At 36.2% G+C, this 22259-nt stretch overlaps 1 protein-coding gene across 2 annotated transcripts; it reads left to right on the top strand.

Moving 5' to 3' along the window:
• The first annotated feature begins 2635 nt into the window (after window positions 1–2635).
• LOC147380478 (uncharacterized) lies at window positions 2636–21914 on the top strand. 2 transcript variants are annotated; one of them, XM_086431656.1, is made up of 17 exons: window positions 2637–2957; window positions 3972–4100; window positions 11370–11761; window positions 11896–12018; window positions 12676–12817; window positions 12907–13229; window positions 13780–13835; window positions 14228–14322; window positions 15172–15274; window positions 15407–15501; window positions 15592–15654; window positions 18180–18255; window positions 18360–18468; window positions 18557–18669; window positions 19263–19321; window positions 20398–20506; window positions 21512–21914. In XM_086431656.1, the coding sequence occupies exons 3-17, from the start codon at window positions 11371–11373 to the stop codon at window positions 21644–21646; spliced, it is 1992 nt and encodes a 663-aa protein (XP_086287782.1). In that variant the 5' UTR covers window positions 2637–2957; window positions 3972–4100; window position 11370; the 3' UTR covers window positions 21647–21914. The 2 variants fall into 2 exon arrangements, with proteins under 2 accessions (XP_086287783.1, XP_086287782.1); XM_086431657.1 differs by lacking the exon at window positions 3972–4100 and having other exon boundaries at window positions 2636–2957.
• The last annotated feature ends 345 nt before the right edge of the window (window positions 21915–22259 follow it).

Below are 22259 nucleotides of genomic sequence, written 5' to 3'. Positions count from 1 at the left end.
TATGTCTTCAATAGATTATGTTATTTTATGAGAGATAGAGGATTACTTCAAGATAGTAGAGCAGTGAGAGTTGAAGAACAAATTACAATTTTTTTATATACAGTTGGGCATAATGTTAGAAATAGAAATAATCAGGATAGATTCCAACATTCTGGTGAAACGATAAGTCGATATTTTCATCATGTATTACAAGCATTATATAATTTTGCCCATGACTTAATAAAAGCACCTGACTTGAGCGTCACACCACCAAAAATATTAGCAGATCGACGATATTTTCCATGGTTTAAGGTAATTGATTATTTAATATTTGAATTAATATAATCAATAACATAATAGTTGTTTAATGTTTACTTTTAAATAAAATAGGATTGCGTGGGTGCAATTGACGGGACTCATATACCTGCAGTTATACCATTTGACAAACAAATACCATTTCGATCAGGAAGAAAGACCGAATGTACACAAAATGTCTTGGCTATTTGTTCATTTGACATACAATTTACTTTTGTTTTGGCTGGATGGGAAGGTTCAGCACACGATTGGCGAGTCTTTCAATCTATGCTTAGCGATCCGAGTTTGAATTTCCCATATCCTCCTGTTGGTAATGAAATGTTATTTTATTTTATTTTTGATATTTTTTATATCCATTAAGGTAATTTAAATTTACTGAAAAAAAATATCTTAATTGTCTTAGGAAAATATTACATGGTTGATGCGGGTTACCAAAATATGCGAGGATATCTTGCACCATATCGTAATACACGGTATCACATTCATGATTTTCGTAGAGGAAATGGACCAAGAACGAAGGAGGAGTGGTTCAATTATTATCACTCTTCATGCAAAAACGTTATTGAGCGTTGTTTTGGTGTACTGAAAAAACGATTTTCGATTTTGAAACGGATGGCTTCATACTCTTTTGTGACTCAGATACGTATTGTATGTGTGTGCATGGCCTTACATAACTTTATTCGACAACAATCAGTTACTGATAGTTGGTTTACACAATATGAGGATGAAAATGTTGACATTGATAGAGGAGGCGCATCTAATACGACACCAAATGAAGTTGATGATGAATTGGTTGCTGATATGAATATTGTACGAGATGAGATTGCTCAACAAATTTATAATGCCATATATACATGATGTAAAATTTTATTTAATTATTTATTTGATAGACATTAAATATGTTAGTATAGAAAAAATAAAATTGAATTTTTATTTTTATTTTTTAATATTAAATCCTATGTTTATACTTATTGTTAACATATTATTACTTATATAAGATAAATAAATTTTTTTTTAATATTATTTTTAATTTCATCCAGCAATTTTTAGAAACAGCAGGTTACCAAACAATTCAACATCTTAACAGCATAGTTAGACAGCATGTTACCAAACAATATACTCAATTCAGCAAGTTGCTTCAGCAACAGCAACAACAACTTTCTCTCAGCTTCAGCAACTTAATTCAGCATCAGCAACTTTACATACAGCTTTTCCAAACAGAGCATTAGGGTGCATGCAGTCAAATCACTTCCTCACAAATGGAAGAGATTGGAGTACATTTTGTTTTTCAACAACTAGGATTTGATGTTAACGGAGGTAGTTGGTTATACTGTTTGAGTGGTGGAGTTGTCTGACTTGGAAGTGAAACTTTTTTTTTTTTTTTTTTATTATAAAAAAAACTCATAAATGTGAGGTTATAAAAGATAAAACATAAAGCTTAGGTGCCACAAGAGACAAAACAGACTGAAGTATTTGGGCTTTAAAGGTATGACTCATACCGGACAATTTTGTATCTCTTAACATGATGACGGGCTTTGCCACGTGTAATACAACATTGGAGTTGGGGTGTAAACGAATTAAAATTTTTAATTTTTTATTCTTTTCTTCCACTGAAGACTGAACTAAAGGAGGGGCTCGTGGTAAATAAAAACGCTGGCAGAATTTGAAAAAGATCAATCCGAATCTTCAACTCAGACACTAACAGGGTTTAGGTAACAAAATCAGATTTTTCCTTATGGTGGTCGACGGTATGACTGGGGGATTTATCCACGAAGATCTTATTGCATCCTTTCTGATCTTATTTCCTTTTAGAATTGATTTATCCTTATTGATGATAGCAACGGTCAAGAAAAGGGATTTTAAGTATTGCAAACCCATTGATTAGTTTGAATCTCTATCAACGATTGTTGCTGTTGATGGTGATGATGTCCTCAGGTGGTGAACTCAAAGCCCGGCCTCTAAAAGTTCAAAAGGAAAAGCTTTGGGAAAAATGAGTTTTTTATTTTCCAGATTTTTAACCCACTTCAATTGATATAGCTCTTTTGGTGTGTCGTGACTACGTCGCCTCAGTATTCGATTGAGTCGGTTTATATTAATTGAGTCATCTCGTATCGGGTTGGGCAGCTTTGAATAGATTACAATGGGCTTCAGGTTTATTGAAAGTGAAGCAAGGATCCTTAATAAGATTGCAATCTTACTAAGTTAGTAAGCTTAGCTGGCTATCCTCTTTTTTTTTTTTTTTTTTTTTTTTTTTTTTTTTTTTTACGATTTTGTGCGAAACCTTTGAGGTTTAACAATTAAAAATTGGGGTGCTGATATAAAGTGGGAGTTTAAAAAGTAAAAAATTGGGGTGCCGATATAAGTTATATCAAAACTAAAAATCTCTTCCATGGTTGCTCATTCTTGAGAGTTTGACGAATCGATGTGCTCTGTCTTGCTCTTTGGCGAATAACGGTGATTCTCGTCGTCTCCTCTCTCTCAAACCTTCTTTTCTTCTCTTCTTCTTCATATCTCTGCCCCATAACCGTGTCCAAGAAGGACTTCTTCTACAAACCGATCGAGCCGGTTAGGTGAATCTCTTTCAATCCTTCTGCTGTTAATGGCTGATTCTTGAAGGGCTGTTGCTGCAACACATCGATTCTTGGACTACTACATGCCCACAGGTACCCTCTTCTTCTTCTCCTTCTTCTTCTTTCAATTCAATTTAAAAAAAAAAAAAAAATTTGATAAAACAATCTGAATCCAAAAGCCAATAGGTGATCAGCAATCATCGATTTCTTCAAAATAATCTTCGACTTGCAACGTTAATGGCTTCAAAGATTCAAAAAAAAAAATTATTCAGACCAAGAAATCTTTTTTCTGAAATCTTTCCCAATTAAATGATCCCTTGGACCTTGAAAATCGAAGAAATCATCAAGAAACGGAACATCTGACGGTAAAAATTTACCAAAATCTTTCGATAACAACAGTTAATGTGTGTGAGGCCTTATTATTTTTTTAGTTTTGTTTTTGGGTGAGATTCCATGAAAAACCATTCTAGAAGTAATATTATGCCAATTTCTGCAGAAATTATGACGGCAGAAATGTGAAATAGTTGGAACACACCAACTGTTTGGCAGACAGTCAACGGGGTTGAGCCGAATCGGGTCTTAAAATTTTAATCCCAACCTGCTCTATTGATGCCGAACTCTTCGATTTCCTTTTCACTCTCTTTCCTCTATTGATGGATGTTGATGAACAGAGATTTATAAACCCTTTGGATTGACTGGTTTTGTTAGAGATTTTATTGTCACACTGACTTTTTATAGTAACAGACCAAAAGAGTAGGGTAATTTGCCCTCCAATTTTTTTTTTTGGTAACAAACCAAAGATCCGTATCTGTCAACAAAGTAAAGTCCCTTTTGGACTCTCTTTGAGATTGGGATAGGTTTGAAAACTGAATTAATTGAGAATAAACAATGTTGCTGAATCAGGTATCGACTCCTTAATTATTCAGACTTGCTTACACTTTCATCATCATTGTCATCATCATCGACGGAGAAGAAAATTCTTTTGCTGATTGATCAATTTAAATTAAGTAATACTGATTAATTTGACAAGAAACTTGATTCCAATTTTGATTACTTTGTCACACTTGGTCTCTTTTCCTTATTGGGTCTTGCTTTTTTATGATTCAGAACTTGTGAATGAATTAACATTGGAGCTTCTCTTTTTCTTACAAATCCAAGACTATCAGTAATATTGATATAAAGGTCTGATTCTTTTGAACTAACTGCAACTCGACTACAACTTTGAAACCATAGAAGGTATGGACCTTAGTCATTCCTCCCCTATTTTTTTTTTTACTTTATCATCTTCGCATATTCCTTTTTATGAATTGTAGTGAGAATTACAAATCGAGAACTTATAACCCTTGTTATTCAATTTCTGGAGCATTTATCTATTAGTCTGCTTAACGAGGACAATGTTGAATTGTTAAAAGCGTTGCGTGATAAACGATGTACACATAGAAGAACCATGCGACGAACTATTTTTCCAGTTAGTTGGCCAATATCTAAAGTAGTTGTTTATCAATAGTGCTTAGGAGTGGACAATGTTAACTAGTTGACAAACGTCAACTGGCTTGTAGAATCACGAAACACAAGATTTGTATATGCAGAAAAACCATGTGACGACCTATTTGTCTAGCTAGTTGGCCAATCTCTAAGGCAACTATTTATCAGTAGTGCTTAGGAATAGACAGTGTCAACTGGCTGACAAACGTCAACTGACTTGCAGAATCACAAGACTCAAGATTTGTATACGCAAAAGAACCATGCGACGACCTATTTATCCAGTTAGTTGGTCAATCTCTAAAGCAGCTGTTCATCAGTAATGCTTAGGAGTGGATAACGTCAACTGACTTGCAGAATAACGAGACTCAAGATTTGTATACGCAGAAGAACCATACGACGACCTATTTGTCCAGTTAGTTGGCCAATCTCTAAAGTAGCTATTCATCAGTAGTGTTTAGGAGTGGAAAACGTTAATTGGCTGACAAACGTCAACTGGCTAGCAGCATCACAACGTCAACTGATTTCTACTGTAGTATGTTGTGAAGAAGTCGTCTTTACCTTAGAAATTTTGATTGGAGTCTCTTGCGTATATCCTAGCACTGCTCATGTGAATGAAAATTTTTCTCCAGCTTGAATAAGTTTGACTTGTGTTGTGATTAAGCCATGAATTTGATCAGTTTGTGGTAGTTTACCCAATCGTACAAGTTCACCTTTCCCATAACTGACAATCTTGAATAACTTTAAAGTCCTATGACTGAACCAACTTTTGGAGTCTACTTTTGTGAGATTGTCTTCATGGCTTTTTGTGATTGACGTAGTTGAGATAACATTTTTCACAGGTGTCCTTACCATGTAAGATTTCTGGAAAGGTGTAATCGGAAGGGTTAACTCTACTTTTAGCATCTCTAATTCGACTTTAGAGACATAAGGTTTGGTTTTTGAAGAAATCTCTTCGTAAGGTGATTGTCCCGGCTTCCGTCGTGATTGCGGCACGTAACGAAGCATTAGGGTTGGCAACACAATTGTGGATGACGCATCCACTATTGATCGACTTACCTTAACCCGTTGAGTTTCTAGTTCTTGCTTCTTTACTCGTTCTTTTTGAAGTTGAGGACCGGGAAAAACCTTCTCGGTATCATTCATAGTATGCTTTCCTTTGTCAGGTTTTTGCTTACTAGAAGTGGGTACCGAAACTAAAAGTGCTTCTTAAATGACGTTGCCTCCAAAATAAAATTTTGCATCAGCAAAATACGTTTCTATTTTATCAAATGGTTGATCTTCAGCTACTACACGTTTATACACACCATCTTGGTAATACTTGAAACACTGGTGTAGCGTGGATAGTATTACTCCAGTTTCATGCAGCCACGGTCGACCGAGAAGTAAGTGATACGAAGTTTTACAATCAATCATGTCGAAAAGAGCTGTTGATTCCAAATCTGCGATAGAGAGCTTGACTCTTATCATGCTGATAGCTCTCTGACCACCCAAATTGAAGTCTTGGATCATCAACTTACTGCGAGCAAGTTGATTCAACGAGATCGCAACTTGTATCATGGTACGAATTGGCATGATGTTGACCGCAGAACCACAATTCAGGAGGATTCTTTGAACTTTATTCTCTCTCCATAACCTGTGACGTAAAGAGGTATATTGTGAGGTCGAGATCCCAATTGGAGATCCTCATTAGTGAAGGTAATTGTGACCATGCACATATTGTCTTGTTTTGGATTTATGTCAGGTTGAACTTCCTGTTTTGATTTAGTTGAGCTTTGCTTCGAAGTATGTTGAATTTTTTGGAATTCACTGGAGAAATCCAAGTCAACCTGCGAATCTTTTGTTTCTGAGGTGTTATTGTCTTTCTCAAGTCGTTGATCTACATCACTAGAAGTAGTAGGATGTTCTTTGGACTTATCATCAATATCATTTTCTAGCATTTCCGTTTCCACTTGATGACATGAAACTGTGCAGACTTCCTTCATGAGCTTCTTGGGTAAGAATTTTAGAAAAGTAATCGGCACACGGGGAGGTTGCTGAAAGATGTCTTCGGGGTTTGCGGGCGGAACTCGGAAAGCCTTTTTCTTTGTTGCTCTATTTCGTTTCTTTGACCCTGTACTTGGTTTTGACTTTCTTCTCTTTCTCTTTGACTTTGAAATAGAAGGAGTTGGCACATATGTTGGGCGTCTTTCTCGACGAATGAAAACTGTCCACCCTTTGTCATCAATTGAAGCAGACTGAGATATTCGACTTTGAATTTGAAGTCGACTGAGATTGTTGTCCTTGTCGAGGTGGAGTGGGAAATGTGATGATTTTTCTTTGATTTGGCCTTGCCCCCAGCGTGGGATGGGCCTTTTCAACTTCGGAATGTACGGATATGAGTTGTGATGGTTTAGGTAAAATTTTGGTGATCTGAAGAGATGGAGTCTGCGTTGCATACTGACTTGCCAAGAGTATTTGATCAAAAGATCCAAAGGTGAGAGAAGTCATGTTGGAAGTAGCAACATTTTCAACACAATCAAGTTCAATTTTCCCTTGACGTGCCAAATTCATAATCTTCTCCTTGAAGACGAAGCATTTTTAAATCGAGTGACTAATCACCCTATGATAACGACAATACTTTGGATCATTGTCGCGACCTGCTTCCTCGGGTCGTTTGGGCACTGGAAGTTCAATGAGTTTTAATTTTAACAGTTCTTCGAACATGCCCAAGACGTTAGCATTAGGAAAATGGTACTCTTTTGCCTCAAGCTCTTGGAGAGTTTTCCAAGCTTTTCCTTTTTCTTGTGTTGAATCGGTTCTTGACTGATCTTCTCTTCTCTTACCTGTGATCTTGACAGGTTTACTGGTGATGGTAGATAAGACTTCTTTAGTTTTGAAGGACTTGCCATCCTTCTTTTCCTGCCTTCGAGAGTCGCTTGGTCGTGGAGTCTGATGCACAGTTATTCTTTGCTCCATGTCGTGAGCTTGAGTAGCTAGCTTTTCGAAAGTATGTGGTTTAATTTCTTTCAGGATGTAAATGAGCTGTCAGTGCACCCCTTGAACACACATCTTGATAGCGGAAAATTGAGAGAGTCGATCCATGTAGTTGAGAGAAAGATTTTTCCAGCGTTCAATGTACTCGATGACTAGTTCATATTTCCTTTGTTTGATGGCAGCAAGTTCCACCATACTCACTGTTCTTCTAATACTGTCGAAGCGACCGAGATACACTCTTTCAAGTTGATCCCAACTATCTATTGAGTTGGGTTTCAAGTCGGTATACCAATCGAACACATTGCTGTGGAGGAAGCGAACAAATTGTTTCACCATGAAGTCATCGAATGTACCAGTGTTGTTGCAAGTTTCGATGAAATGGGCAATATGCTGCTTTGGATTGCCTTTTCCTTCGAATTATTGGAATTTTGGCGGCTGATATTCCGCTGGAAGACACATTTGTTCGATGGGTTGAGTGTAGGGTTTGGAATAGACCAATGAGGACTGAGGCATGCCCCCATACTGAGCACGAATGGTGTCAGTAATCATTGCTTATAACCGTTGAATGGAAAGTGAGGCAACAGACCCCTGTGGTGGGTCTCGCGTAGCTTTATGTGAGCCAGCATAGTCTTCTCGTTCTTCTTCACGCGGAACTGTGTACGCTTCAGGAGTAAATCTTGGAGGATGCGAAGGTTCAGCACTTGATTCATTCTCCTTGTCTTTATGCTCCAGACGACTAACAAGAGTTGCAATTTAGATGTCTTTGTCCTCCATTGCCTTTGTCAATTTGTTGATGGTGTTTGCCATTTGAGCCACTTGTTCCTCTATTGGTAGCGCTCTAGCTGTCATCATTGCTCTGATAGAGATGTAAGTTTGCGACGGAGAAGTGATCGATAGAGATCTAAACGATCCCTCGCTTGACTTCGAATCAGATTCAGAATGTGACAAGTTATCTTCTACAACATCCGCCCACAATGCCTTTGTTGTAAGTGCCGTTTTTGTGGCACGCTTCTTGGAGTGATGCTGGAGAGGTTCCACTAGCTTGGATCCACCAGTTTTCGTCATTGTTCGCGTTACATGATGATTGCGACTGATAACCTGAGTAGACTCAAGGTTGGAAGAACTGATTTTCTTACCTTTCTCAGCAGTAGTTGATGCGATGATGTTGACGTTGCGAGATGCCATTGATGCTTTAGTTGATGTTCTTGCAGTTGACTGAAATATGAGGTTGAGATAGTCCCACCGGGCGTGCCAGAAATTTGTCGACAATAAATTTCAGCAAATCTAACTCAAGATTCGTGAAATATGATCACAAATGATTTTATTGATTTTTGATAAAAAGTAGATATAGATCTCAATGTTTTCTTTGATTGACAGTTAAGTACAAAAAAATAGTGATGATGACTTTTCTTCTCTCCGAGCTTTGCGCTTTATCGGTTGAGAAGGATGCTTTGACGTTGGCTTTGTTTTGTTCTTGATCTTCTGTAAATTTTCTTCTCTCCGGGCTTCGCACTTTATCGGTTGAGAATGTTTTCTTGGCTTCTGGAGAAGGGCTTTATGCTTGATCTTTTCTTTAATCGGAGTCCGAATCTCTGAAGAACCTTGCTTTATCTCTGGAGGAGGGCTTGGGAGCTTCTTCTTTTCTAGAGGGAGAGCTTCTGTCTTCTGAGAGAAAGTGATCCAGATCCCCTCTCCATGAGAGAGGCTCTTGTATTTATAGACTTAAAGGTCATTTATCTTTCCAATTATACCCCCAACTTAAAGAGGTTTAATTGCTTTGTTTAAAAGGCTAAATTTGTCCAAATCCAATTTTAAGGATTCTATGGGTTATTATTGGGCTAAATCCATTTATTTGGCTGTAGGGCCCAATATTTATGTGGATCACTTGGTTTTGTTTAGATCATGGGCTTTATCTGTGAAAATCCAAACCCAAATGTATGGTGCCCGTCCCGATTAATGGACCCCCAATTTAAACTTGTGGGCCCAACTATGATGTTTAGGAATTTATTTTGATTTATAAAATTTATGAGGCACTCTTTAAAATTTTGGTGCATATAGTGTACTAAATCAAGTTCTTCATAGAGATTTGCATTGACACGTGTTCAGTCTGGATTAAGTGTAATTTTATTCCTTTACAATGACGAACAAAGCATATGGAAAGGAACAAACGAAAATAACATCAACAATAACAAAGAATCCATGAATATACTGGCTAAGCATTGATTTTCTCATTTTTCTTTTTTATAAGTGTTTTAGAATTTTTTTTTTTTTTATTTGTTTTTATAGAAGAAATTGTGGATTGAGATGACCAACCTAGTATATGAAAAGGAAAACATCAAAATACCATCAACAATAACAAATAAACTACAAATAATAATTAGTTCATTTGTGCTCGGATGCGGCTTGGTTGGTCATCTTGACTGACTATGTCTTTTTTAACGGGTTTTATTTAGTTATAAAAAAAAAAAAAACCGAAGAAGGGTATTTGAACTCCTTAAATGCTTTGCACCACAAGCAAGAAATTCAAAACAGAAATGATGATCTCTCGCATCGATTGCTCATTTCATTAACCTCATTGTGGAAGGAGCATTGTTTTTGTACTTTGTGTGTGTACCATTTGGAAGCTCGGTTTTGAAACCGTCCTTCGTATTTCTACTCACAAACTTTACTAACTTATGAAGTTGGCACTCTTTTTTTTGAACCAAGGTATCTAGGCCTCCCTTGACGGTGGCCCCTAAGGGGGGTTTCGAACTGATGACCTTTGCTTCTTGAGGCATGCTCTTGGCCATCTCACCGACCCTTGGGGGTTGAAGTTGGCACTTTCATATGTATTATGTTCTCTTTTTCAAACTGATTGTGACGACATATGTTTATTTATTCATGAACAAGCATATGCGTTGAATTATTTGAAACATACACATGTTAATCTTTTGAACAAGTATATCAGTTGAATTATTTGGAACATGCACATATATGTTAATCTTTTTAGCAAGGAGCATGTTGAATAATTTAAAACATGAACATCCCTTTATATTTTAGAATAAGACAATTGCCATTTTATCTCTAAATCTTCGTCATCATCCACGCCTTTTCCCAATCACTAGAGCTGGTGACAAGAATTCTTGATTTTCCATTCAACTGTCTCTTGAGCCATATCTTCCTTTAATTCTTGTGCCTTTTTATCCTTTCTCACTATTTTCATCCACTTCACTCTTTGCCTTTTAACACCTTGTTTTGCACATAAGTGTTTCTCCTCACTCATTGATGTTGTTACTAGTTTTCTTTGACAATTCTCAAACCATTTCAATCTTTATATATTCTCCAATTGGATTTATTCCTAAATTCTATCAATTGTACTCCTTTTTTATTTTATTTTGTTCATCTCAAATCTCCTTCTGTGCTACACTAATTCTATGGATGCAATGTTTAGCTTGTGAAGCATGTGCCTTTGTAAATTGTGTCGGCATGTGTATTACACATGGGTAAGGCATTGTTCTGCCACAAAAGAAATACTTAGAAAATATTATTGTTACATAGAATCACAATTTATCAATTCAATTTTACCCCCATTAAAGCTTTTCTAGGTCAAATAATAGCTAGAAAAACATCCCTTTTATGCCAAAAATTAGATCAATGTTTTTTCAGTGTAACTTATCCTAAATTTCTTTTAGGAACCTGCCCTGGTTTTTCATCTCATTCTTTGGGCCATTGGAACATTTTGTCCATCACCCTATTTAATCTGTCTGCTGGATTCTTGATCTGTAAATTATTTTTTGAGAAGAAAATATTATAGTGAGAAATGCAAATGAGAAAACATAAGTAGTATTATAATATGAAATATGTTTTCATTATAAGTGTCTGTATGATATGCATATTATATTCTAGAAGTCAATAATAATATGACCTCTTTCAGACTTTGTCTCTTTCTTGAAGCTGTTTTAAGTGTTAAATTGCACACGGTAAAGAAAAATTAGAACGAGACCATACTAGATGTCATTTGTTAACGAGGCCTTAAAGTATCTCTTCTTTGCATGGCTCACTGGATAGGATGGAGAACATTCAGTATGCAGAGGAGCTTGTAAGAGAGTTTCTTATTTTCAGAGGTTTTACAAATACTCTCAAAGCTTTCGAGACGGAGTTGTCCACTGATATTGGTAAAGGGTTTCAAGTTGATAAGATCTTAGATTTGGTATTCTCGGTATATGTGCCCAATTTTCAGGCCGAAAAATTAGTTGGTCTACTGAGTTTCTTCAAGCAGTGTTTCTCTACATCCACTGAAGCTGTACTTATTTCTACTCTAACAAAATTAGAGGTGTCGATTCTGCGATACTATATTGTTTATGCTGTACAATCAGGAAGGATGGACAAAGTTGTAGAATTTTTTGGAACAAATGGTAATAATTTGTCGCAAAGAGGCCAGGATTGGATTCCATGGTTTGGTGGGTCCCTCTCTTCCTATACTTGATTTTTTATTTCCTCTGGTTTTTGTTATAAATTCTATTTAGTCCTTTTTTTTAGATAAGTGTATTTGATCTGTTTCTTATTTCTCATTTTTGTACCATTGACAATGCAGCCATTCCATATATAAAAAACCCAAGTTTAGATCCTCTGTTTCGCATTTACTTTTCGAAGGAGTGGTTCGATGCGTTACATCTTTCATTCAGAAATTTTCTAAGCGAGATCTTCAACGGTACTCATATCCTTCAAAAAGTTAATTGTTATGGTACTGATATGAACTTGATAAGTTTTTTTCAATAACCAGTTCACTTGTATTTAGATCTTATGAGACTAGGATAAACTTTTACTTGTGTCATATCTATGGTGAGCTCATAGTATTCAAACATGATAAATTTATTAAGAATTTTACATCTTAGACTTGGGGTATGAATTCTTTCCGAACATGATAACAAATATTGGATTCTATATCGTATTGGTGGTGGTTTTATCTGGACTTTATCAGGGAGGCCATTTTATAATTTATCTTAAAGTGAAATTTGATAGATTATGATGTGTTAAACCTAGTTATTGTAAAATTGGTGAGTAAGAAACTAGTTTTTTTTTTTCCCCTTTAAGTTGCTTAACACTTGAAATATCATCTTTGAATTTGATGTTGTATATAACTTTGTTTTAATAATCAAATTGAAGGTTCTAGATTTGAAGTTAAGATACAGAAAAAAGAAAAAAAAAATGGTAGATTGTTGTGATGTCATTGAAGAAAGGTATATATCTTATTAATTTCATTCTTATACAAATTATTATATGGTAAAAACCAAGTGGACATTTTTCAGGATAAATTGATATTGCTGTTAAAGGTTTTTCTTGACTTCCCAATTATTTTCCTTAACCATCCCACGTACCCCTGCCCTACTAAAGATTAGTACTGAGAAGAACACCGTCAAATGTCTCAAGAAAGACATTAAGCAACTTAATCTTAAGTTGTCACAACTCCAGGCTTTATTAGAGGAAAAAGAGGTTCAAATATGCCAGTTACGGAGGTAACTATGTTTCATATGGCTATTTATCGAGATTTTAATTATTTTTACTTATGTTTCTTATTATGTGTTGATGTTTCTTTCCCTCTCAGTACTATCCCATTGGCAAAGGAAGCAAGCATATTTCAAAAGAGTAGCTCTACCAACAGTCTAATAGGCACTCAAGGAAAGGGTGTACATAACGGTAATCTTCCGGCCAAGAGCTTTATTGAAACTAGTGCTTCACATTCTAGTTCCCACTTAGGAGAGAAGGAAGTCGGGGCTCGGGAAGGGGATATTGGTGTCTCTGCTAAGCTTTCAACAGGATCATCCCCATATGAGTCAGTACATGATTCCAGTTCTTCAGCAAAGCTTCCTGTTGGAGATGGTGGAAGTAAGGGTACTATTCAAATGTTTCAAGAAAGTGTTTATTCAGGTTTGTTGTTGTTCCTGACTTGATGCTTGCCATCTCTTGCTGGTTTGAAGTAAACGTGCTTGTCTTTTGGGTTAAGCTATCAGTGGTTGATGGGGGGCATCAGAAGTCATGGACTGTAGGATAAAACCGGGGTTGTCCTGTATCAGTGATTCACATTAATCTACATCTTTACTAAAGGAATAATTGTTGAAGATAAAATACTGGGCTTCCTTTTTTTATTTATTATTATTTGGTTGTATTTAGGTCTAGGGAGAATGAGAAATCTCTTAAGACATTACTTATAAAAAAAAAGAAGAAATCTCTTAGGACATAAAGAAAGATTTTCGGTTTAGGCATTTATTGAAAAGAAAAGAACAGAAAAATGAAGCAAAAACATGAAGCTTGAAGCATTTTTCTTTCTTAACCAAAGCGCTTTGTTTCAAGATATCTCCTTTTCATCCAATGTCTCTTTCTTTTATGCTCATTCCTCTCAAATAATGTGCATTTTTCTACTATATTTATTCCTTTTATCTATGCTCAACTAAGTAATTTGTTGGCTGTATTGCAACAGAAAATGGTGAAATGCAGAGAGAGGACGACTTCCCGGAAGTGAAAGTAGAATTCCAGGTTAAATTGCTTGTCAAGTGTTTTTTATATTGCTTGGGATCCATAGATTCATGTAAAAAATAAACAAACAAAAAATCCCGGCCACTAAAACATGAAATCCAACAGTTGGCGTAAAAACATATCTTGAGGATTCATCAAGTATCTGTAAGGTAAATATCCCAACAGTTGGATTTCACGTTTTAATGGTTAGGGTTGTGTGTTTGTTTATGAGCTTTTCTTCACGAGTCTACTGATCCCGACCCTTTTTTCTGAAACCCAGATCCATTTTTGTTTTGCATTTGGTCCCTCATCCTGTAATCCAAACAATGATGTTTTCTACCACAGATGTCTTTCAGATTTACATTTTTGCTAGTTTATGTACGAAGCACTCACTTAATTTTTTTGGCTTTCAGGAAACATTCTTAGGCCACACGAGTCCAATTAGTAGGTGCCGCTTTTCTTCATCTGGAAACAATATTGCAAGTGCATCTGTGGATGGCACAGTCAGGTAGTTACCATGAAAGGAAGGTCAATTTTTATATAAAGAGAGCCTCTATTGCCACACCAACATTTGCTAATGCGACCCCAAGATGTGTGCTAATTCTTTGGTGATTTACATATGCATTGGGGTTGAATTATCAAAAGTTGGTGTGGCAATAGAATCTCCCTTGTTTAAATTACATAAAAGAAAATAAATGTGACAGCCTTGGAGCCCACCATATTTATCAACACTGGGTTTTGTATAATGCACTTGTACATGTTCATTTATCTGGATTACCGATCAATAGGTCATTATGCCCCACTGCAATCCCATTGTTCCTCACTATGTTACCTGATTCGTGGGTTCACTCGATTCGAATTCAGGTTTGTGTTTTGCCACTCGAGAATGTACCAGGTTTGTAGGGGTAGACAAAGATAGGGCATTTGAAGGTTGAAGTGATGAGTAGGGTAAAAAAAACAGATTAAAGATAGCTGATTTTGGAAAGAAAGAAAAAATCAACGTTTTTCTTTTTATGTTGAAAATGAGGGTAAATGGTCATTTTTATTAGTCTATTAATAAAGATCAAGGTCAAATGGGCATACTATCAGTCTGAAAACTTAGGGGGACATCTCAAATATAAGGAAATGTGGAGGGGATGAAAAAACGTTAAAGTGTAAAAATGAATTCGCTTTAGTTCGCTACATATCATAAACCCACAACGAACTGTACCGCGAACTGGTTCGGTTTGAACCGGTTCACGGTTCGGTACCATATCAAAGAATTGGGTAACCTAGGTCCCTCAATACAGAATTGTTCTCCTTGATTGTGTGTCAAACTAAATTAACATTCCTTTTTCACTATATGTTTTTAATGAAGGATATGGACATATGATTCATCAGCACCGACATCTAGAAATGCAACAATATATTGTGGGGCTGAGATTACATCACTTGACTGGGACTGCAAATCTGATCGCTTGGTGGGTAAAATAGAACATCTTAGTGATGAGTAATTTAACTAATCTTTTGTAGTATTTGTGATGTTGATGCTTGGATACTTTTGATGCTAGAAATTCACGCTTTCCAAGTTCCCTCATTCTTCTTGACAATAGCTTCTCATAGGCACAGCTGATAGTGGCATTAAAGCATGGAATGTTGATGCTAAGAGAGTTGTCTGTGATCTCAACACAACTGAGGCATATCCGAGGTCCTTATTGCAAAATCTTTGCCCATGATCTCAATTATTCCTTTTTGTGCTTGTTATTTGTGTATCTTATGTAAATTTTTTGTACTGCAGTGTCTTGGATCTGAAGTGCAGCCCCGTGGAGCCGATTTTTGTCTCTGCTGCAGCATCTAGACGGTACTTTACCAGCCATCTTACTCCTTCCCTTGAAACCAGTTGAATTCTTTCTCACTTGTCACAATGATACTAAGTTGGATTATCTTAATATGCTGCTTCCTGTATTGTAGAATTGTTGGCTTCCAAGCTTTACAGAGAATGATGCTAGATGCGTTCTCTTTTTAGGTATAAATTTAATTGTTAGAAAAAATAGGAGGAGGTCGAGAAGAACTACATGGAACAAAGGGGAAAAAGAAAATGAAGAGAAAAAAGACAATAGACCAGGAAAGAAAAAAATGACCACACCCTTACATTCTCTCCTTGCACAATCTCCTATTTGAAGAGAGAATCCTACAAGAAAGCCTCTTTAAACTCATCAAACACTTTGCACCAAAAGAAGATGACCCACACAGTAGTGGTAATGACCTCACGCATGGAGTGCACCTTCCCCTCGACGACCTTGCTGTTGTGCTCCTTCCAAATGTCCCAAAATGCAATATTAGGGAACTTGACCTTCTGGTTGGGCTTCCAAGAGAACCTTTTTTTTTTATGGATTTAACATAGGAGATGTCTTGTGTGAACAAATTAACACGGTTGAATCACAACCATCTCATCTATGGAGCAGAAGTCTCTCTCGTCAAGTGACGAGGTTGGGAAAAGGGGCGAGCTTGCCACTTCTCATTGGATAGGTCTTCTCGAATACCCGAAATGCATTTATTATCTTGACAAAACATACATTTGGATCAAACCCTAATCTTAGAAAAAGTGTTTTGGTCTTTCGAGAAGATCTATCCAATGGTGAGCTCGTCACTTCTCAAAAGTATCAAGCTTGTTGTTTTTCCCAAGCAATGATCTCGCCATTGAATAGATTTCAAGCTTGCCACTAGATAGGTCTCTCGAAATGCATATATTATCTTGGCAAAATGGATATTTAGATCAAACATTATGTCTTAATCTTTGCTAATGTATGATACCCGTTCTTCGTTTGTCATCACAAATCATTGGAATTGAATAAGTTAAGTCTAAATATTTGAAATTATAAGTATGTTTTTCTCTGTTCGTCAAAATGGATCACAATAGCCATTAAAAACTCAGGTAAAGGAGATGAGAAAGGGTATTTGGATACTTTTCACCGTTAAAAATGAAAAGTAGATAAGGTTTTGTTCATCTGGTAGATTCATGGGCTGAATAGGATCCCATGTCCACTTATGCCAATCGCGTGCACGTATGGTCACCCGTTTGATTGAGGAAGAGACAAAGTAGGACTGATTGAACCTGAACCAAGAGGGTGTGACACCAAGTGGTGGAGAGTGAGTGAGAGAGAGCTTGGGGGGATCAAAAGAATATGCAGAGAGTTGAGGGTCGGATGACTGATGTCCCATCTCAGGGACCACTTGATTTATATAGAGGGCCCTTTTCTCTCTCCTTGTCTGAAACAAGTGCCAAACGAGGTGACAGGTGGAAGGTAGGATGTGTCACGATCCCAGTCTAACCTCCTTCCTGCCTTTGTCTGTGTCGGCTGGGAGTCAACCTGGGAGCTTGCTAGGGATGGTGTCAGTGACTCTGATACCTCTGCTATGTGAAGCAGTAGCCCCCAGGCTTTTCATGCCTACTTGTTTGGTGACCTCAGATCTCATTAAAGCCCATTGAACCTTGACCTCATACTTCCCCCCTACTTGGATCATTCATGTGGGTACCATGCACACCATTCACCTGTAGGACAATGACCATCGATGTGGGCGCATTGGTACTGTGCTGTCATGACTAAGGGAACGCACTAGCGTAGTGACCATCAGGGCGCCATCAGCAACTAGAGATGTACAACGTAGCATTGTAGCCTCGAGGGGTTGAAGTGTACGTCGTAGCTGGCACCCTCAAGAATTGTGCCAATCAAGGTTCAAAAATGCCTATCAACAAATAGTTTCAAATTTTTCTTAAGATGAGGGGGCATTTAGAAAGAAAGATTTTACCAATTGGGCTATCAAGTTACCACCCAAAAGTTAGGGGGAAGCCCCTACATCATTAAGTAATTTTCCCAAAAAAGAATCTTTCATTTTTTTCAATTTTTTTTTATATAATATATAGAATTTACTGTAAACATTGCAAAGGGAATTAGGCAACAAGAAATTATTTATTAAAGAATAGTATCCAGTTAGGCTTATATAAAGGCTTAGAAAACTTCCTCAAAAAAGAAATGGCTGTTCTTTGTGAATTCCAAGAAGGTAGAAATTCCATTTTATGGATGACATAATTTCCTTGGAAAAGTTTTCTAAGCTTCCATACCGGATATTAGAGTCTGGATCTAGCAAGAACAAATGTGGAGAAATTAGTAAAATTATAAAAGCAAAGGAATTCCCAATGAAGATGCATGCTGCTATGTGAACAGCTTTATTTGAGGACATTGGTTCTGCTTTTTAGTTCCCGGCAATAGTAAAGAATCAAATAATCTGAATGTGGTTCCGTAAATGCTTGCAGTTTTTTTTTTTTCTCCTTTTTTTTGTTCCTCCTTGGTTGCAAGTGTTCGTATCATGTGGTTATTCTTGTAGGCATGGCTCGAGTAATTTTGACAAAATGGGGTTTGCTTCATTAACAGTTTGGAACATGAAGACATGGAAGGCTATGGTACATGTTTAACTGTCCAAGAAAACTTTGAATTTTGACATATCGTTGGTTTTTGTTTTGAACTGGAGCTATTAAGCCATAACAAAATTTTGTCTTCAATGAAGACAGTCCTTCCTCTTGGTGAAGATCCTCCTGCAATTACTTCTCTTTGCTTCAATCACAATGGGAAGATTTTAGCTGCTTCGGCAACTGATGGAATGATTCACATGTTTGGTATCCTTGTATAGCTATATTGCTTCTATATGCTAGGGTCCAATATTGCATACAAATACAAGCACATATAATTCTTAACTAGTTGAAGATATGTCCGCGGGCCTTCAAATAACGGGCTGGCCTGCTCATGATTCCGCTGTAAGCTCTGTTCTATTTGGACCTGATGAAACCAGCATTTTTAGCTTGGGTTCTGATGGAAAGGCAAGTACCTCTCTCCCTTTCTAATTACTCATTTTTTTACTTTTGGTTTGATGTTAGGCTGCATGTTGGAAAAGCATTCAGACTAGAAAAACGCTTTCCTTACTTCGTAAGATTTTAACTCTTACTAAGAGTCCTTGAGCTCAAATGGATTACCACATTGACAATCCAACACCACATCCCTCTAGATTTCATGGAAAAACTCAGATCCAAAAAAAATTCAAGAAACAAATTATTTTTTGGACTTGATCCAATGTTTTGAAAATAGACAATTTATCGAACTTCCACAGAACTCCCATATTAAAAAGTAAAATTCAATGGTAAAAAAAATAACAAATTTTTTTTTCAAAGTTCATAAATTTTTTTTTCTCTACAACCCTGTGGCATCGGATCATGTTTTTGGATGCCACAAGGTGAGCTCAACGACCCTTAGTAAGAGTTGAAATCTTACTTGGTAAGGCTAGACAGACTCTTCAGATTATCCTTTAAACTTGAATTATTTCATCAGCCTTCTCGCTCGAGGTTTTTATTCATAGATAAGCCCCCTTACAGTAATGTTTTGTGAAATTCAACTCGGGATTATTGTGTGATTGCAGATATTTGAATGGAGCCTACAGAACCAAGGTCAAGTTCTTTGGTCAAGAGATTGCAGCAGGTACATGCACAACTTGACACTCCTTGCATATGGTGTAATGCATTCCGTCTGAGTATTAGAAAAGTTCAAATGGATGTTAATTTTCTCCCATATTTTTTTAAGGGTTCTAAATCCCTGCAGACTGCAGCTGGTGTAACTTAGTCAAAAGCAATGTTTTGAGGCATATCTGAGGCTTAAGCCTTGAGGTTGTATGAGGCATAAGACTCATTTTTTTTATAGAGAAAAACCTTCACAAGATCATATGAAAATCTAAATAAATGAAACATCAATAAAGAAACAATAAGAAACAAAGTTATGATCTCTCTTTTTATTTTATTTTTTAATATTTAAAGTAAAACTTAATCACTTAAGGCAAGATTTTTATAACTCTTATCTAATTATAGCGGGATGTCCATGATGGTTTTTCTTGCGTGATCTTGCATTTTTATTAATTTTTTTCTTTTTCTCTTTTTGTTTAGCAACTTCAATCCACTAATACATAATTACATATTGCTAATGTGGTATACTCTAGCAAAAATCTTTGTCCTAACATAACGCTCAAGTTTTTCAGAGTTTGATGCACAAGCATTTTTTGTACCTCCTCAACTTGAAATTCAAAAGCACTTGTGGTTGATGCTACCTAGATCATGTAAGTCATATTTACTTACATAAAGGAGGGGAACAGATTATTCAAATTATTTCGATGAGGGTTCTTTTTTTGGATAGAAGACGAGAGGGAAATTTTAAACACAATTGAAAATATATTAAAAAATAACCTTTTATAGGTCCAGTTGGTCACTTTGCACCTTATGCCTTACACCTTGAGGTGTTATATGTAGGTTAATCTAACAAATTAATATTTATTGACAAGATACTTGTGGTTGACCTACACGTCTGTACAATCCAGATTGGTATGCCTCCGTTTTCTTTCGCAAAATGGATGCCTTACATAGGTCATTTTTCCCCAAACACTCGGCTATTTGTTGAACTTATGTTAGGTTATTACATCCTGCACATTGTTATGTTCATATTAGTCCATGTAACACATACAACCAAATATGCTGAGAGAACCTTCAAAACGTTTGTTTATTCTGTAGGTTCTTCAACAACGAGAATGAGAAAATCTGCAGACACGAAATGGTGTTGGATGGTAACGGGAGGAGCCTATTAGTCACATCTGATTCAGTTAGATCACCAATATATCAGGTTAACTTCTGTGGAATTTTTTTTTTCCCTTTGGAATATACATGTAATGGGGTTGGAGAACTTCAGAAAAGTAGGAAGAAAACAAGGGGAAAACGGGATCCTATATATATGATATATTAAAATTTATGAAAAGGTGAAATATTGTGTATATGTGTCATACATTAGATATTTATTACAAGTTTTCAACATATTTTTAGTGAAAAACAAGCTTATTAAATATTTATACATTATGACATGTTTCATACATAATCGTCATGCTGTCATGCTAAAAAAGTTTTGACCATCAACATATCTTTTTAGCAAAATAATGTGTTAAAAATAACAAAGAATTAAAACAAATAAACACAATTTTTTTTCCTTCATATATATCTATATATATATATGGGAGCGGTTAAGCAGCCCTAAAGTTTGCCAAACATTTTTCAAAACATGGGTTAGAAGTTTTGGAATGAGCTGATTTTTTGTGAGGATGATCTCTATGATGAGGAGATCATCCTTACCAAAAATAAGCCTATTCCAAAACTTCTAACCCCATCAAAAGTGATTTACAAAAATTGGACGGTCCACGATTCTTCAATTTGTAAACTAGGGTTAGAAATTTCAAAATAAGCTGATTTTTGGAGACGATCTCTTCACCGTAGAGATTATCCTCACAAAAAATCAGCTCATTCCAAAACTTCTAACCCATGTTTTGAAAAATGTTTTAGGGCTGCTGAACCACACCCATATATATATATATATTTAGAATTTAAAAAAAAAAGACATTTTTAACATATTTTTTTTCTAGACAAATTTGTTCTTTATCATTTTCTTTGTTAGAGGGATAAAACACGTGTTAAACATGACCTTGAAAAAATAGAAGGTTTTGTGAGACTAATGCCATTAAAGTAAGGACCTTAGCATATATAGACTAATTGATCCTGACCATCCTATTTGTCACCGAAGTGAACTTTCTGCCTGTGTTCTCCATCCTAATGCAAGCATAATATTTAATTTGGCTCTCAGGTTCAAGGTCATATGAGGGGTTTGAGAACACTTCCACATACTGCAGCTATAACGACAGTGGACTGGCATCCCACCATGCCAATCTTCTTGACTGGATCAGCAGACCACTCCGTCCGAGTCACATCCATTTCTTGAACTACCTCTATTCAATTTATTTATTCTGTATGTTGGTTGGTGAGCTCTGATTGAATTTGGGACGACAAGGTCATGGAATGGAGTGTCTTTCTGCTCAAGCAGTTGGTTCAACCGAATTTTCATGAAAGTTGTTAGTTTCTTTAGGGGGAGTAGGGCATGGTTTGTGTTTTGTGTTTGTATTTAGAGGTGTGATGGTGGTTTATGTGCATGATATTACATTGATTATTTATTTGGTTCTGAGAATTAATATATATATGTATATTATTTATTTGGTGATTTTTAGACTATGAAATCTGATCCTGAGCTTGGGATACATAACCATGTACCTATGTTGTATTTATCTTTCTACCCTGATTTTGATCCAGAAACAAACCTTAAACCCTAAATATAGTTGATGCTTTTTCATAATTTTGGAAGAAAACTATGGTACTTTATTTGAGGATCACTGGAAGGCTTTAAAACTAAAATCGCAAATGTGACCATACAGACTCTGCTCATTTTGGTAAAAGTAAATAAATATCAAAATGGGTTTATGACTCTTTTGATAGATACTTTATAAAACATGACGGCGTCCTGTAATTTTGGATTTGGCCCCATACATCTCCATTTCGGT

Source organism: Akebia trifoliata, unplaced genomic scaffold (genome assembly GCF_017979445.1).
Source record: "Akebia trifoliata isolate Shusen 1 unplaced genomic scaffold, ASM1797944v1 Contig01390, whole genome shotgun sequence".
NCBI lineage: Eukaryota > Viridiplantae > Streptophyta > Magnoliopsida > Ranunculales > Lardizabalaceae > Akebia > Akebia trifoliata.
Note: the sequence above shows the minus strand (reverse complement) of the source record. Positions and strands in the feature narration are given on the sequence as shown.

Bases quoted from the DNA above. Each gene is read 5' to 3' on its own strand.
- LOC147380478 (XM_086431657.1), top strand. From the start codon at position 11,371: ATGGAGAACATTCAGTATGCAGAGGAGCTTGTAAGAGAGTTTCTTATT. The intron at 13,836-14,227 runs GTTAAATTGCTT...TTTGGCTTTCAG, and splicing joins AAGTGAAAGTAGAATTCCAG to GAAACATTCTTAGGCCACAC. The intron at 15,275-15,406 runs GTGGGTAAAATA...TCTTGACAATAG, and splicing joins ACTGCAAATCTGATCGCTTG to CTTCTCATAGGCACAGCTGA.